Raw genomic sequence first — 13363 nt, 5'->3', positions numbered from 1 at the left:
ATGCAGATCAGACAATTTTTTTACCACATTTTCCCCATTATAAAAAAGTCGGTAAAATCGCAAAAAAAAACATCAATTTTTTTCATGCAAACTTTTTGAAAAAAAATCATACTTTTATTATATGAATAGGTTTTTTTAAGCTTTATACATAAATTAGAGGCAATTTCTGATTCGCAGGTCTTGGAATTTCTTGAAAAAAGTGATTTTTTCCCAAAAATTTTTTTATTTTAAAAATCCTGCCAGTTTTGACAGCAGTTTTTGATACATTTTTTCTTGTCTCAAATTGGCTAGGATTGACCTACAAGGGTGGTTAAGGTGTCTAAAGATGCAAAATTACATGCCTGACAATTAACTCGAAATGATATGGGGTCTAACTCTAATATTTCAACACATTTTATGCAACAGGAATTTTGAAAATGCAAAATCTTGAATATGTACTCTAAATCTTGGAGATAGAACCCATATCCTGGGGAGTTTTTGTTAAGACATGCAAAGAGCTTTCTATAGACACCTTAAACACCTTTCTAGCTTAATCCTAGCCGATTTGACATAAAAAATCCAAACCGCGCAAAAATCTCGAACACCCTCTTATACGAAAAAGATGCAAGGGTTTCATATGGAATTTTAAATCTTCTAGCAGTCTTTCTAATAGACATACCCCTTCTTACATGAGCCAATGCAGCTGATACATCTTCAGGCAAATATTTAAGGCGTTCCTTTGGGTGATATACTCTTCCCATTACTATAAAAATATGTCTGAAAATTTTTTAATGTCTTTACAAGTTGAAAAGCTTAGGCAACAAAACATGACATAATACAAGCAGTAAAATGACTAGTAATGTACATCACACAACAGGCAAGGCAATGATTAAAGCTTAGATCATGCATTTAGGTTGTTTATGCTTCCAGATCACCTAAATAAAACATTAGGGTATTATACAGTTTTAAATACAGTAATAAAAAAAAGTAAAAAAAGTGACCGGAATAGACCATTTTTTTTAGACGAAAAAAAAATTATGAAAAAATCAAGTTAGAACAACGCCTCCAATTGCAAACGATAAATGAATGCCATATCTTTCATTTTACAAAAACCCGGGGGTCGATAGGACTTACCATTTTTTCACAATTTTAGATTGAACATGGCCTATTTTGCAATTTTTTTTTGCAATTTTTTTGCAACTTTTTGAGGGCAAAAAAATCATAGAAGGAGTGATCTGACAAAAATTTGCTGAAGTAAGAAATGAAAGTATAGGCAATAAACTACAACTTTGCTTTCCTGAAGATCTCTCGCAAACGTTTAGAACGCCGTTAAAAAACGGTTTTAAAAAAGTTGGTCGTTTGACCGGAATTGACCCGATGACCGCATTAACCCCGCACTACCCTACTTAAGAAACAAAAAAAAAATTTTATTGATCTTACAACGAAACTAAATGCAATCTTAGTATTTCGATATTATTGTATCCAAAGAACAAAGATATTTTCAGTAGCGCAGCAACTCTAACATATGGTACTTACGGAACTACACTTACTTATTTTATTATTTCTTTACGGGCATTTTTCAACTATTTTGTCGGAGAGTAGCTCCACCCTCCAAAGAGAACAACACTCTTCACCCCCCCCCCTTAACCAAAAAAACCCCAACCACCAAAAAATGTTCCCTTGCTCCATCTTCAGGTGGCCCTAGATGCCTGTAAGGGCGTAGCCACAGGGAAAATAAAAGAAGCATATAACAATATTTTAAGTAATTTTTATAATAGATTTGGCAAATTGTATTGATTTTATTTAACATTTACCTATCAATATTGCTATTTTGATTATGGACAAAATTGTCCTTGTTATCAAAAGAACAGAAAAAGTACAAACTAATGTACATTTGACACAGAAAGTTAGGAGAAAAAAGGTAGATTTCATTCTTTTAAAGGCATTTTATTCGAAAACTCAGGTAAACTATTGTCAAAAAAGTTTAATAAAAGTTAAAGCATGCCTAAATTATTATAGAGGTGCTATGCTTTCTAAACTGTTACATGAATCAAAATGCCGACCCGTTTGAAATGTTGGGACAATTCTAACATGTCTAAATTAACAATAAGTGCTAATTATAGAAAAGCCTCGCATTAAAAATCATTTGAATATTACAACAGATTAGTTTTGAATAAAAAATAATACAAACTAACCATACCTGTCAACGGAAAGTTCAAAATTTTTAGCCGCAATGAAGAACTCGAGGACGTGCCTGACACCCTCCGCCTCCATGTACTCCATGAAGTGGAAGACGGCGATGTCATGGTAGAGGATATCCGTCATCATGACCGACCCACCGGTCAACACGTCAATCTAGGGTCAATCATTATCTAACCAGGACGATTACCTCCAATGGTGGCGAAGCACAAAATTTTTCTTCGACAAACAGATAAATAGATCGAGTTATAGAGAATATGTTCAGTGGCCATAAAAAAGAGAAATGATAATGATAAAAAAAAGGTAACCTTGTTGATTACCGCATTACCGACAGACTGGCAGAACAAGTATGTTGTATACTGGATGTTCTTTGGTAAAAAGTTAATTAACATTTCCCTAAATCAGGCGACAGAGACAGGCGGACATTTCAACGTATAGAGTAACTTCCTCTTTTAAAAAAAGAGAAAAAGCAAATTAATTTCCGCACAAAAACATCATAAAGTTTGTAGTGATGAAAATCAGTGGACATATTTTTAATGATTGATCCCTGGTGTTTGGTATGGTAGACGCTGGACAAGTAAAGTGGATAATGCTCAGCCTCAAGCTCATTTAATACTTCATTCTGAAATTATAGATTTTTAAGAATTGGACTTTTAAAAAAGGTTTAAACATCATAGATTTAATAATTTCGATGTAAGATATACAGCTACCTTAATATCTAATCTTTAATTACTCATTTTTAAATATAGGGCTTCATTAATTGTTTCATTTAAGTATTTGGAATTTGAAACAATATTAAGTACTGCATTTTTGAGCTTTTTGAATAATGTTTTGGTTTCTAAATATTGCATTATTTGGGAACAAAGAACAAAAAATATGATGTTGACTTCCTTATTTTAACAAGAAATAGCTTTAAAATGTGACCTGAGCGATGTTAAAACACTTTGCAGAAACCAGTCCAAATTCTGCACATATCTACGAAAAAAGTAGTTATTAAAAAGAAACATTTATATACTCTTCAACTCCAAATATCCGTCTGTCCATCTGACTGTATAATTTGCCTTTTATTAAATGGTTCACTGTGTTTTTTTATATGAAGTAAGCTGCTATTATAAGACTGATTTAACCATCCTAAACAAACAGACGGAGGTACGGACCATAGAATAAGGAGGAATAGAAATGAAAACCCTAAATATTTCTGGGAAATTTGAAGGTATCTTTGACTTGCGCAGTCAAGACAATAATGCTAAAGTACAAATCACAATGACTAGTTGGACAAAACTAGAAGAGTTTAATTTTTATCAAAATCTAATTTATACTGCTAGATATTTGTTTAAACTTCATGATTTTAAATTTTGTGATGTGGTATAACACACTTGAATCTAGAACATTCTTGTACAATTCTTATCGGAAGGTATTATTCAACCCATAAATAATAAATGTTTGACTGGGACAGTCCTCTGATGCACACCTCATATTGAAGTGAAGACTGCGTTGGCTGCTTGGTCGTTTTTCGTACAAATATGATAAGTCACTTGTACATTATGTTGTTTTAATTTTGTAAGTACAATTGACCACATTTGTAATTTTTAAGGGTCAGCTAAATGGGTACAGCCCCTTCCTCCCCCCTCCCCCCCTTCCACAAGTTAATGTATGGATGTAGTTGCTATCATGTATAAATCAGCTGTTTAAAAACAAACATAAGAGCGCAACCTAGTTTTATAAAATAAATACTAAGACCAATATTTTTTGGTAAATTTGCTTACATAATTATTTTTTTAAGGCTTAAAATGCACATTAAATTCATTTTTAATCTATTGTGAATAGGGAAGAGAAAGGTGGATTCTTGGCTACATGGCTTTTAGTAAATTATTGGAAAAGAAATTTATTTTGAATATTTTTTCTAAATAATTACTGAAATCATGTTATTTACTAACAGCCTTGTAGCCGTTTTGTTCTTTCAAAAGTTCCAATTTTATTTCAGGCTAGCCAGGCAGAATCTTCTACCTGGATTCTATTCTATACTTTATCTTCTTTGGTACGGACATGCAATATGAAATATATACTCTTGTAATAATTACCTCTTCCACGATTTCTTTCTTTATTGATGTTGGAATAGGTACGGGTGTTTCACTATCTGGCGCTATGTACCTGAAATAAATTATACAATTGAAAAAAAAAACAGGGATGATTACACCTAATAGACGCGAAGCAATGGGTCGTAAAAACATGAAAAATATATGAGAGGTAGGTAGGTTTGGGTTAAGGGGAGGGAGGAGCACAAAGAAGACTTTAGAAATAAATAAGAAGGTAAGAGAGACTGACCGACAAATCGACTTTATAGTGATTCAGATTATTTTATTAAAAAATATTGTTATTTTGTCATATAATACGTATATCCAAAACACATTGTGTATTGTATAACTAAGAAAAAAAATTACATAACATTCGTTTGAAATGCTCTGATTAAAAGTTTTAGAGAAAGGAAAAAAACAAGTATGATTACATCCCACGGAGAGGACGTTTACTTTTAAAAATTTAAACGAACGCTAAATATAAGTTTTCGTTTTATTGAGCAAAGAATACCCCCCCCCCCTTATTTGTAAAAAAAAGTTGTAAATATGAGGAGATGGTGGTTTTTCGTTTAATTGTTTATTAATTTGGGCCAGTTTAATTGGTTTATATTTGGAACTGGGCAACGCAGGTATAAGCCAAAAAGATTAGGCCCTTAGCAGGGGTAGAGTATTGGGAGAAAAACTCCCCACCCCTTTTTAAAAGCGAAGCTTTTCTATAATTAGGGTCGGTCCGTCCGTAACGGATAGCTTTTTTCGTTAATTTAGGCATGTTAGAATTGTCCTATCGATTTCAAATTTTGCATGGTGATTCCTTTGGTAGTTAGGTACGATTTAGAAAGAGTAGCAACTCTATAATCATTACCAGAATTTCCGTACGTCCTTTTAAAACATGTTGATTTTTTTTACTTTTTTAACAACAAATTTTTATGTGACCAAATCACCCAATTGATCTGATTTTTGGTATATTGATTCCTGGGACAACAAAATATAAAGTTATAAGCGAAGCAACTCTATAATCAAGTCCTAAATATGTAAGTATGTCCTTAAAATTATCCTGTATAAAGCAGTTTTTCAACAAATTTACTTACAATTTTGCTTCGACTCTTATACATTTATATTATGATTATTCAGTTCTGACACTTTGTAAGTGTTAATGTCCGTTTGTGCATTTATATAATCAGTAGGTACTCTTCACGCTATTTCAAAGGTGAGAGAGGGGTAACAGGATTAAGTGAGAGTTAAAACGTCAGCAAGGTTTTGGTTAAACAAGGACAATTATATTCATGAGTAGGGCAGTATTTATAAACTAAATAAGATTATCTTACGATCTCTCAATATATCAGTGACAATAGGAATCTTAAAGGATAAGACAATGGACGATAAATAGACGATGCAAAAAGTTATCCCTCCTGCAATTTAAAAATATTGGGTTGAGAAGTTTAATTAAAGTACCCAATGTTTTAAGAAATAGAGAGCATTATTACAAAGTTTGGGTAACATAGTAATTTACAGTTCAGTGCCCCCCAATGTTCAATATTCGGCCGGATATCGGTTATTGAAACTATCCAGATACCGGATGTCCGGCTGATTATTAACGCCGGAAATCCGAAAATTAAATTTAAAAATTTCAAGTTCAATTTTCAACCCCTAGGAGTTGTCGCATAATCATGACAAGAAAAGCAAAGATTATTTATTTAAAATTTTGAACAACTTTGCTTTGATAAAGTTTTTCATAAAACTACTCCTGAATGATTAATTGCCATTTTTATCAGTTGCTTTGCTAAGGTCACGGAAATTCAGCCTTAAAAATCAAAGAGTTAGGTACCTGTCTTTGTACGCGTCTTTTAGGGGAAGAAAATTTTTCTTAGAAAGAGAAATGAATCCGTTCAGTTATTAGTAAGAACTAAACAGACGCACAAAAAGACCTTACTGCTTTACATTATATAAAGGGCGATGTTTTTACCTCCTGTAAATTTTGACTGCGTCTTCCGTGTTTGCTTTCATCATTGTTTCACCTTCTTCTTGGATCTTCAATCTCTCCTAAATAATATTTGTATTAGTCCTAAATCCACGCAACTTTATTTTGTGATTCCTTAAATTGAATAATTAATTAGGTAAGGTAAAAAATAAGTAAGGCCATAAAAAGATTCCTACTGCTGCTGTGTTAGATGCGCCATATTAATAGACAGAGTAGGGAGAATGCCTTGATACAAAGAGTTGATTGTCTGTTGGGTGTTACTAAACCCTATACCGCGGATGTTTGGAGAGAAAAGGTTAGGTTTGGCTCCTATAGTTATCCTAGGTTGTTGGACCTGCCCTTAAAGTGTTGTTGACATGAGTTGAATGAGTTGAAAGTAAAGTAGCTGAATGTTGTATGTATATAAGACCAGTAAGATCTTGTAAACGGCTATATTCTTTATTGTTAAGAAAGCTTGGGATACAAATAATTATAAAATCATTGCTTCAAAATTAGAATAAAACTTTTTGATCAACTTTGACTTGAAAAATAATAAAAATAAATCTATTAACAATGAAAATCTGGGAAAGTGATTAACTTCAAAAGAGGCTTTGCAAAAATCAACAAAGTGTATCGAACTGATACAAAAAAAATGTTGAAAAATACGTGGAATAGAACGCATAACAGATATATTATTTAAACAGAAAGTAAAAGGACTCATCACCCGCATTAGTAAGTTAGTCGTTTTTTTGATAGAAATTGCAAAATATTATTTTTTTTTAATTCAGCAGCCAATGCAATGTAACCCCTATTTTGCTAATCAACTGCTAATAAATATACTGGAAATTGTATTTTTTTATAACATTTCAGCTAAATGCCAAATATACTTAACCGTTACTGCTATATTTTACAATCTATTTGTCAAAGTCGCCTTGATACAAGTCGCCCAATATGTAATTCTATTGCCGCTGTTCGCCCTTTTAAAAAATGCGACTGTCAAGCTCCGGTTGGTAACAACAATTTAAATTTTGCATCACTAACAAAATATTTAGATTATTATAAAACTATTTCAAAATATATTTTTAGCATACCTATGTATTTACATAATTTTAATTTAACTCTATTCTATTACATAATTGTCATTAGATTTTACAGAATTTGCACCAGATTAAAAATACCACAAAAAAAATATTACAAAGTACTAGTAGAGTGATGTATGTATGTACGTACAACCGCCCCTGAAGGAAAAAGATATCAGCAAAGCAATAATAGAATATTTCTAATAGTAAATTCATAAATAAAAATTTTAAAGAAACCTAGCTCCTTATAGCCGATGGCTATGGCATCATTATAGACTACTTTATACATTATAAATTACTTGGAAGCTTGATTGTCTAAAATAAACCTAGGAATTTCGAATGTCCATATTAAGCATTCTGTATTTAGTAATTTTTAGATAGATTTGTACCTACCTACAGAATTTTGTTCTAAATCTTATTATTAAAAGCGTTGGTATTCTATATTTGTTAATTTTCTTTGTCTGATGGTTTATTCTGTTGAGCTTATTATAGCTGAAGCAAAACAGTATAAAATGGCGCGTCTATTTTATTGTTTAATGCAAATAAACATATTATTAATTAGATCTTACACCAGATTATCTGATAATATAATAAGGACCCCCCCCCCCCCTCAATCTAACTTCTTTACCCCATCTCCTCCTACTGGATGAACGAACTGAATAATATTGTCCATGTTAGCAACCTAAATTGACGACAATTTTTCCCCCATTCATAATATCAACGTTTATTCTACATACTTCAATTTCTATGGATTTTCCTACCTGTAAATTTGTGATATCATCTGTGTTTGAGTTTGATAGAGGAGCAGAAATAATTGAATCTGTGTCTGTACCCTCGATACTTCCGGTATCCTGAATAAGAATAACAAGAACAATTTTGTCTACAATGATGATGTACATAGTTTGTCTAAGAGAAAGTATGCAAATGTAGCAAAGGATATCGCTAACCGCAGAACAGATATGATTTTTCTTTAAAATGTTGCTCTTAATAGGCCCAGTGAAGGTTTATAACTAAATTTGGGTTAGGGTAAACCACCACCAATCCATGAGAAATCGGCACTGTAAAAATATGCCCCCCCCCCCCCACATAAAAAATATTAGTTTACTTTCTAAACTAAAATTGAAAATACGCAAGGATCAAAAACCGCCTATTTATTTACCTTTATAGAATCTGCATCTGATCTATGAAGACCCGAGTCAAAGCTGTCACTGGATTCTACACCCAACACAAAATCTAAAATATTATCCCTGATATCAAAGTTATTGAGAGTTAAGTGGATGAACTAAAAGGCATTTACTAAATAGTCTAAAGGGATAAGACTATGGCCGATAAATTTATGTACATCTCTAATAATGATACACAAAATTACCCCTTCTTAAGCTTACAATTAGTGGTCAAAACGTTTGGTCACGCAACTAAATGAACTCATGCTATCAATATTCAATAAAAGTCCAAAAAAATGTTAAGCCAACGAATAAGAAAATGTTCTTAAACAAACTTTGGGGACTAGTGTAATAAACAGTCCAATGTCCCTCCCTCCCTGCATTTGCTTACAGTTCTTGGGGTAGTTGGTTCGAATTTAAAAAGCAACAATGAGATGTGATGATTTTAACTCCCATGGTTAGGTTTTATTCATTAGAAAGTATTAAAGTATGACACCTGCACTAATTAAGCAGGGCTTAGGTAATAATGAGTATGTCTTTATATCCTATGGTTGTATTTCATTCTTGTGCATGAGGCCACTAAAGTCGAAACTACAACATAAAGTTATTACAGAGGCTAGACATCTGTATTTAGTTCTTATGCAACCTATAGGTTTTCAATTTTGGTTATTATCTATAATACAAAGTAGCTTGATGTCTGTCTGTCTGTTTGTCTGTCCGTCTGTCTGCCTGTCCGTCCCTTAAGATCTCGGTAACCACTGAACCGAATGGATTCTACTCTTTAGGGAATTTATATACCTACTGGTCCTGTAGTGGTTTTAGGCTATTTTCTTGGGGTGTGGGACACCCCGTCCCCCATCCCCCAAAAAAACAAAAAAATCCCCCCCATTTTTTATTATTTTGCTGAAGATTTCCTTGGTCCTTTTAAGAATTTCGCCTTAATTTTTTTTATCACCTCTTGAGGCAAAGTCCCTAGAGGCTAGGGGCGAAGCCGCTAGTTAGTCATAAAGAAGTCGAATTTGCGCTGTTTTACTGAAATAGATGAAATCTTTCCTTTGGAAAGCTTAATAGGCAGACAGTACGGTTAAATCATTATGTTATCAACGCAACTCATAATTAAAAGATTAACAAACCTGTTTGTGCGTCAGTTTGTCTTGTTGTTTCTGTATCACAGACAGAAGTTAATTCCAAAGGCACTGATGAGGAATTTATATTCATTCTGGGGACACCTGTCTTATCACAGTTTGTAGATATATCATTAGTATCACTTGTAGTTAAATCACTTTTCTCTCTTTTATCACCATCAATATTATAATTATTGTTATTATTCACGGATGGATCATCAATTGATTGATTGAGATCTGGTGGATTATTGATTGATTGATTGAAATCAGATTGATGGATAAAAGATTGATTAGCTTGGTTACTTAGCCGACTCACAGGTCTCATTTCTGACAATGGTACTTCAATTGCAGAACTTCTAAACAAAGAAATGCTCTTAAAAGTCATACAAGTAGTATATTACCTATAGTTTATTTCGTTAAAACGAAGTTTTTTTATAGGGTTGGCAATCCGAATCCGCCAAATTATTAGCCAATTTTGGAATCCGAATCCGAAATCCGTTTTTTAATAGCAGATTCGGATTCTTAATTGGTAGGCTAAAATTAGTGTAAGTTTTTTCTTTCAACTCCGCCTTTTTGAAGGCAAAGATTATCATCATTATTCAAATTCTGGTTCGATTCTCGGAAGTGAACTTTAGAAAAAACCAGCATTAATTTTTAGGACATACGTAGCACTTAAATCTTTTAATTTAAAAAAATGCCTTTTAAAATATTGCTAGAATCCGGAATCCGCCAAAATTAAGAATCCGCCTTTTTTTGGACGGATTCTTGTAAAATCCGAATCCGGTCCAAAAATTTAACAGATTGCCATCCCTAGTTTCTTTATCTATGGTATGTTTCTGTACGTACTGAGTGTGCGATAATCATTTCATTTTTTAGAATACAAAATAGGTATACCTGTAGCTTTGAACATCCAGATAGAACTTTACCATGTGATCCATACTTTTAGTCTCGAGGTACTGCAGAAAATATCCCACGGAAGAGGGATCGTCCAAGCATTCCTTTGAAAAATATTTCATTCGATAAAAGTTATTTTAGATTATTGATCCTTTACATAATATTTTGTTGATTGATTGAATTTATTTTACCTAGGTAATTGATTATGAAGAAGTTAGAAATAGGATTTCACAAAAAATCGATATACTCTTACTTAGATGTTGAACTAGATTTTAATATACTCTAATGAAGTAATACCCGCAGCTGGCTAAATTAACGATAACCCCCCACCAACCCCCTTTATCCCATACAAAGTGACCAATACATGAGGTCCATAATAGCAAGCTAAATTGACGACAAATTTTCCCCAGGCAATAAATCCACGTGTATCTTAAATCCATTTTAAAAAGCATTTTTTGGAGTCAAATAAGAAATTAATCAACATTTCTATTAAAATAGTTTAAATATACGAGAATCATCCATAAATAATAAATACACATTTGCTATGTAGAATTATAAAACTAATTTTGTTTTGTTAGACATCTAGACATAAAACACGTCAATCTATTTATCTAACATAATAATAAATGTTAACAATCTTACTTGTAAAGTTTGGGATAATTTGGAAGATTTTTTTCTTTCAAAACTTTCAATATTTTCTCCATTAACCTCAGATTCTTGTTTTTCTATATACAAAAAAATAATAGATTATTTCTAATTTTGCGAGTTGTTATTTAATGCAATTTTTGTCAAATGTCAAATTATAATTATAATAAAAAGTAAAAATGTATAAAAACAAGAAGAAACGGCTAGATAACTAAATATATTCAATTCATTACAACAATATCTTCAATCGCAACGCTTTTTTAGCTCCGAAGAAAAGCAAAATAGGCTTTATTAAATGGTTTGTATGTGACTAACTATAGAAACTATTAATAAAACTACAGAAAAAAAGTATTAAAGTACATAACATTTTATACTTTTTCTTTTATTCAACATCTAATTTCGATCTGACGCGTCGCGTAGGAGAAAAGCATCCGTTCAATTATTAACATAGGATACGAACCTTGCACTAATAAATTAAACTTAACCCAAACTGACGAATGTAGCGTAAAACGTAGCGCATCCTGTCGGTTGCGAAAGATACAAATCTCGTCATAGCTAAAGACGTTAAAAATGGTTTCTATTGCTGCAATGTCATGTGCGTTACATAAATGTTTAGAGAATTGGGAATGCCTTGGACAAAAACAGGCACAACTCATTACTATGTGCGATGATTTCTTGAATTTAGTTTTAAAACGATAGGATATCTTTCGCTTAAATAAAGTAGTAATAGTTCTTATTAGGTACTTAGGTACCTTTCAAAAACTGTTGAATTGAAGGAGGTCTTCTGTAGTGGTCCTCATGCTAAATAAGAAAAATGATACCTAGTGGGATTGAAGAGAAATGATATTAATGACAAAAAATGTGTATTTTTGTTTCAATAATAAAAATGAAGTTAGGTGAGGCATGTGCACAGATATCTCCAGGAGTGTAAGAATTTGGTTAATAAAAAAGATAGGAAAGTAGACTATCACGTTTCCAATACACACCTGTTTCTGGAGAAAAACAAATTGAAGGCATTATTTATCTAAAAACCCAGAGCGATTAGAAAATAAATAAGAATTAAATCCTAACAACAATAATATGCGATTAAAATAACCATGAAATTGGAAGTTAAATATTGGGAGAAATTGGGATTAATAGTATTTGATTTGCCCTGTGATACTAACCTGAATGTCTGTAGGAAATGTTCTTGATCTGGGGATACCCGGCTCGGTGTTTCCTCCCCTAAAATTCATAAGAAATTAAGTTAGGTAATATGGACGCCGACGGGTTTTATTTGCCTGTTTGCACTATTAGAATTATGAACCTGTGACCGTGGCTCAACACGTAGCGCATCTGCTCGTCGTTGGGAAGGTAAAAGGTTCTGCCACACACCGCGTAATAACAAAAGACTTTAAAAATGGTTCATACTGCTGCTATGTCAGGTGCGCGACATAAACAGTTAGAGAAGGGGAATATTAACAACAATAAAAAGGCGCAACTCATAACTATACACAGTTAGGACTTCTCAGACAAAAGTTGTTCAATCAAAGCGTTACTTGTCTGTTGGATGTTACTTAACCTAATATCTAATGGTGGGCTTAGAGTAATTCATCCAATCACAAGCGAATGATGCCCTTAGGATCTCTAGATCACTTGAAATCGAAGAAGAATCCCGTCTCAATTACGTGTGATAGGTAATAATAGAGATTACGAAATAAATATAAGTAAGTTAAACATATATAATAATAAATGTACCTAATGTGTTATTTAGCATAAACAATAATATATGCTAAGGGCACTCTAATAGAGATATAAAACCTTTCTTTTGGAAGGAGTAAGTGAAAAGTGAGTAATAAAAGTTTAGATTTTTAGAGATGAAATCATTTGAAGAAGACATGAATGTAATCTTAAGATATTTTTTTTATATACAATATACATATAGGTAAAACTTTATTAACCCCTCTTCAGGGCTAAATAAAATAGATACCTATTTCGGCGTTTTAGAAATTTAGTTTAGCTTTTAAGTTCGGCTGAGTAAATTATAGATTAGGTAAGTATATTTCAGGATATTTGGCCTTCACAAAAGAAAAAATCATAGTTCATATCATACGTACCCTTTAGCTCTCGTGGCTATTTTTCGTAGAAAAGACATCTTGTTTTGTTTTGCTTGATTCTTTTTCCTTTTTTTATTTAAACTTCATTATATTAGGTTCAAATTTTCATCTGAAATTCACATAAAGAAAACGTAAAATTAAATTATGCAGCA

The 13363-nt window shown here is 32.3% G+C and overlaps 1 protein-coding gene across 1 annotated transcript in view; it reads right to left on the bottom strand.

Moving 5' to 3' along the window:
- The window catches only part of pkaap (A-kinase anchoring protein pkaap), a 31380-nt gene extending 18058 nt beyond the window's left edge, over window positions 1-13322 (bottom strand). Inside the window, exons 1-13 of the mRNA XM_080174230.1 lie at window positions 13212-13322; window positions 12282-12339; window positions 11868-11916; window positions 11113-11195; window positions 10471-10574; window positions 9586-9932; window positions 8449-8522; window positions 8051-8140; window positions 6217-6293; window positions 4260-4329; window positions 3103-3153; window positions 2728-2800; window positions 2180-2336 (exon numbers count right to left, since the gene is read on the bottom strand). Coding sequence (XP_080030356.1) covers window positions 2180-2336; window positions 2728-2800; window positions 3103-3153; window positions 4260-4329; window positions 6217-6293; window positions 8051-8140; window positions 8449-8522; window positions 9586-9932; window positions 10471-10574; window positions 11113-11195; window positions 11868-11916; window positions 12282-12339; window positions 13212-13249 — 1271 coding nt within the window. The 5' untranslated portion in view covers window positions 13250-13322. The remainder of the gene's footprint in view (window positions 1-2179; window positions 2337-2727; window positions 2801-3102; window positions 3154-4259; window positions 4330-6216; window positions 6294-8050; window positions 8141-8448; window positions 8523-9585; window positions 9933-10470; window positions 10575-11112; window positions 11196-11867; window positions 11917-12281; window positions 12340-13211) is intronic.
- Between the last annotated feature and the right edge of the window lie 41 nt (window positions 13323-13363).

Source organism: Acartia tonsa, chromosome 10 (genome assembly GCF_053477335.1).
Source record: "Acartia tonsa isolate MP-2025a chromosome 10, ASM5347733v1, whole genome shotgun sequence".
Taxonomy (NCBI): Eukaryota; Metazoa; Arthropoda; class Copepoda; order Calanoida; family Acartiidae; genus Acartia; species Acartia tonsa.
Note: the sequence above shows the minus strand (reverse complement) of the source record. Positions and strands in the feature narration are given on the sequence as shown.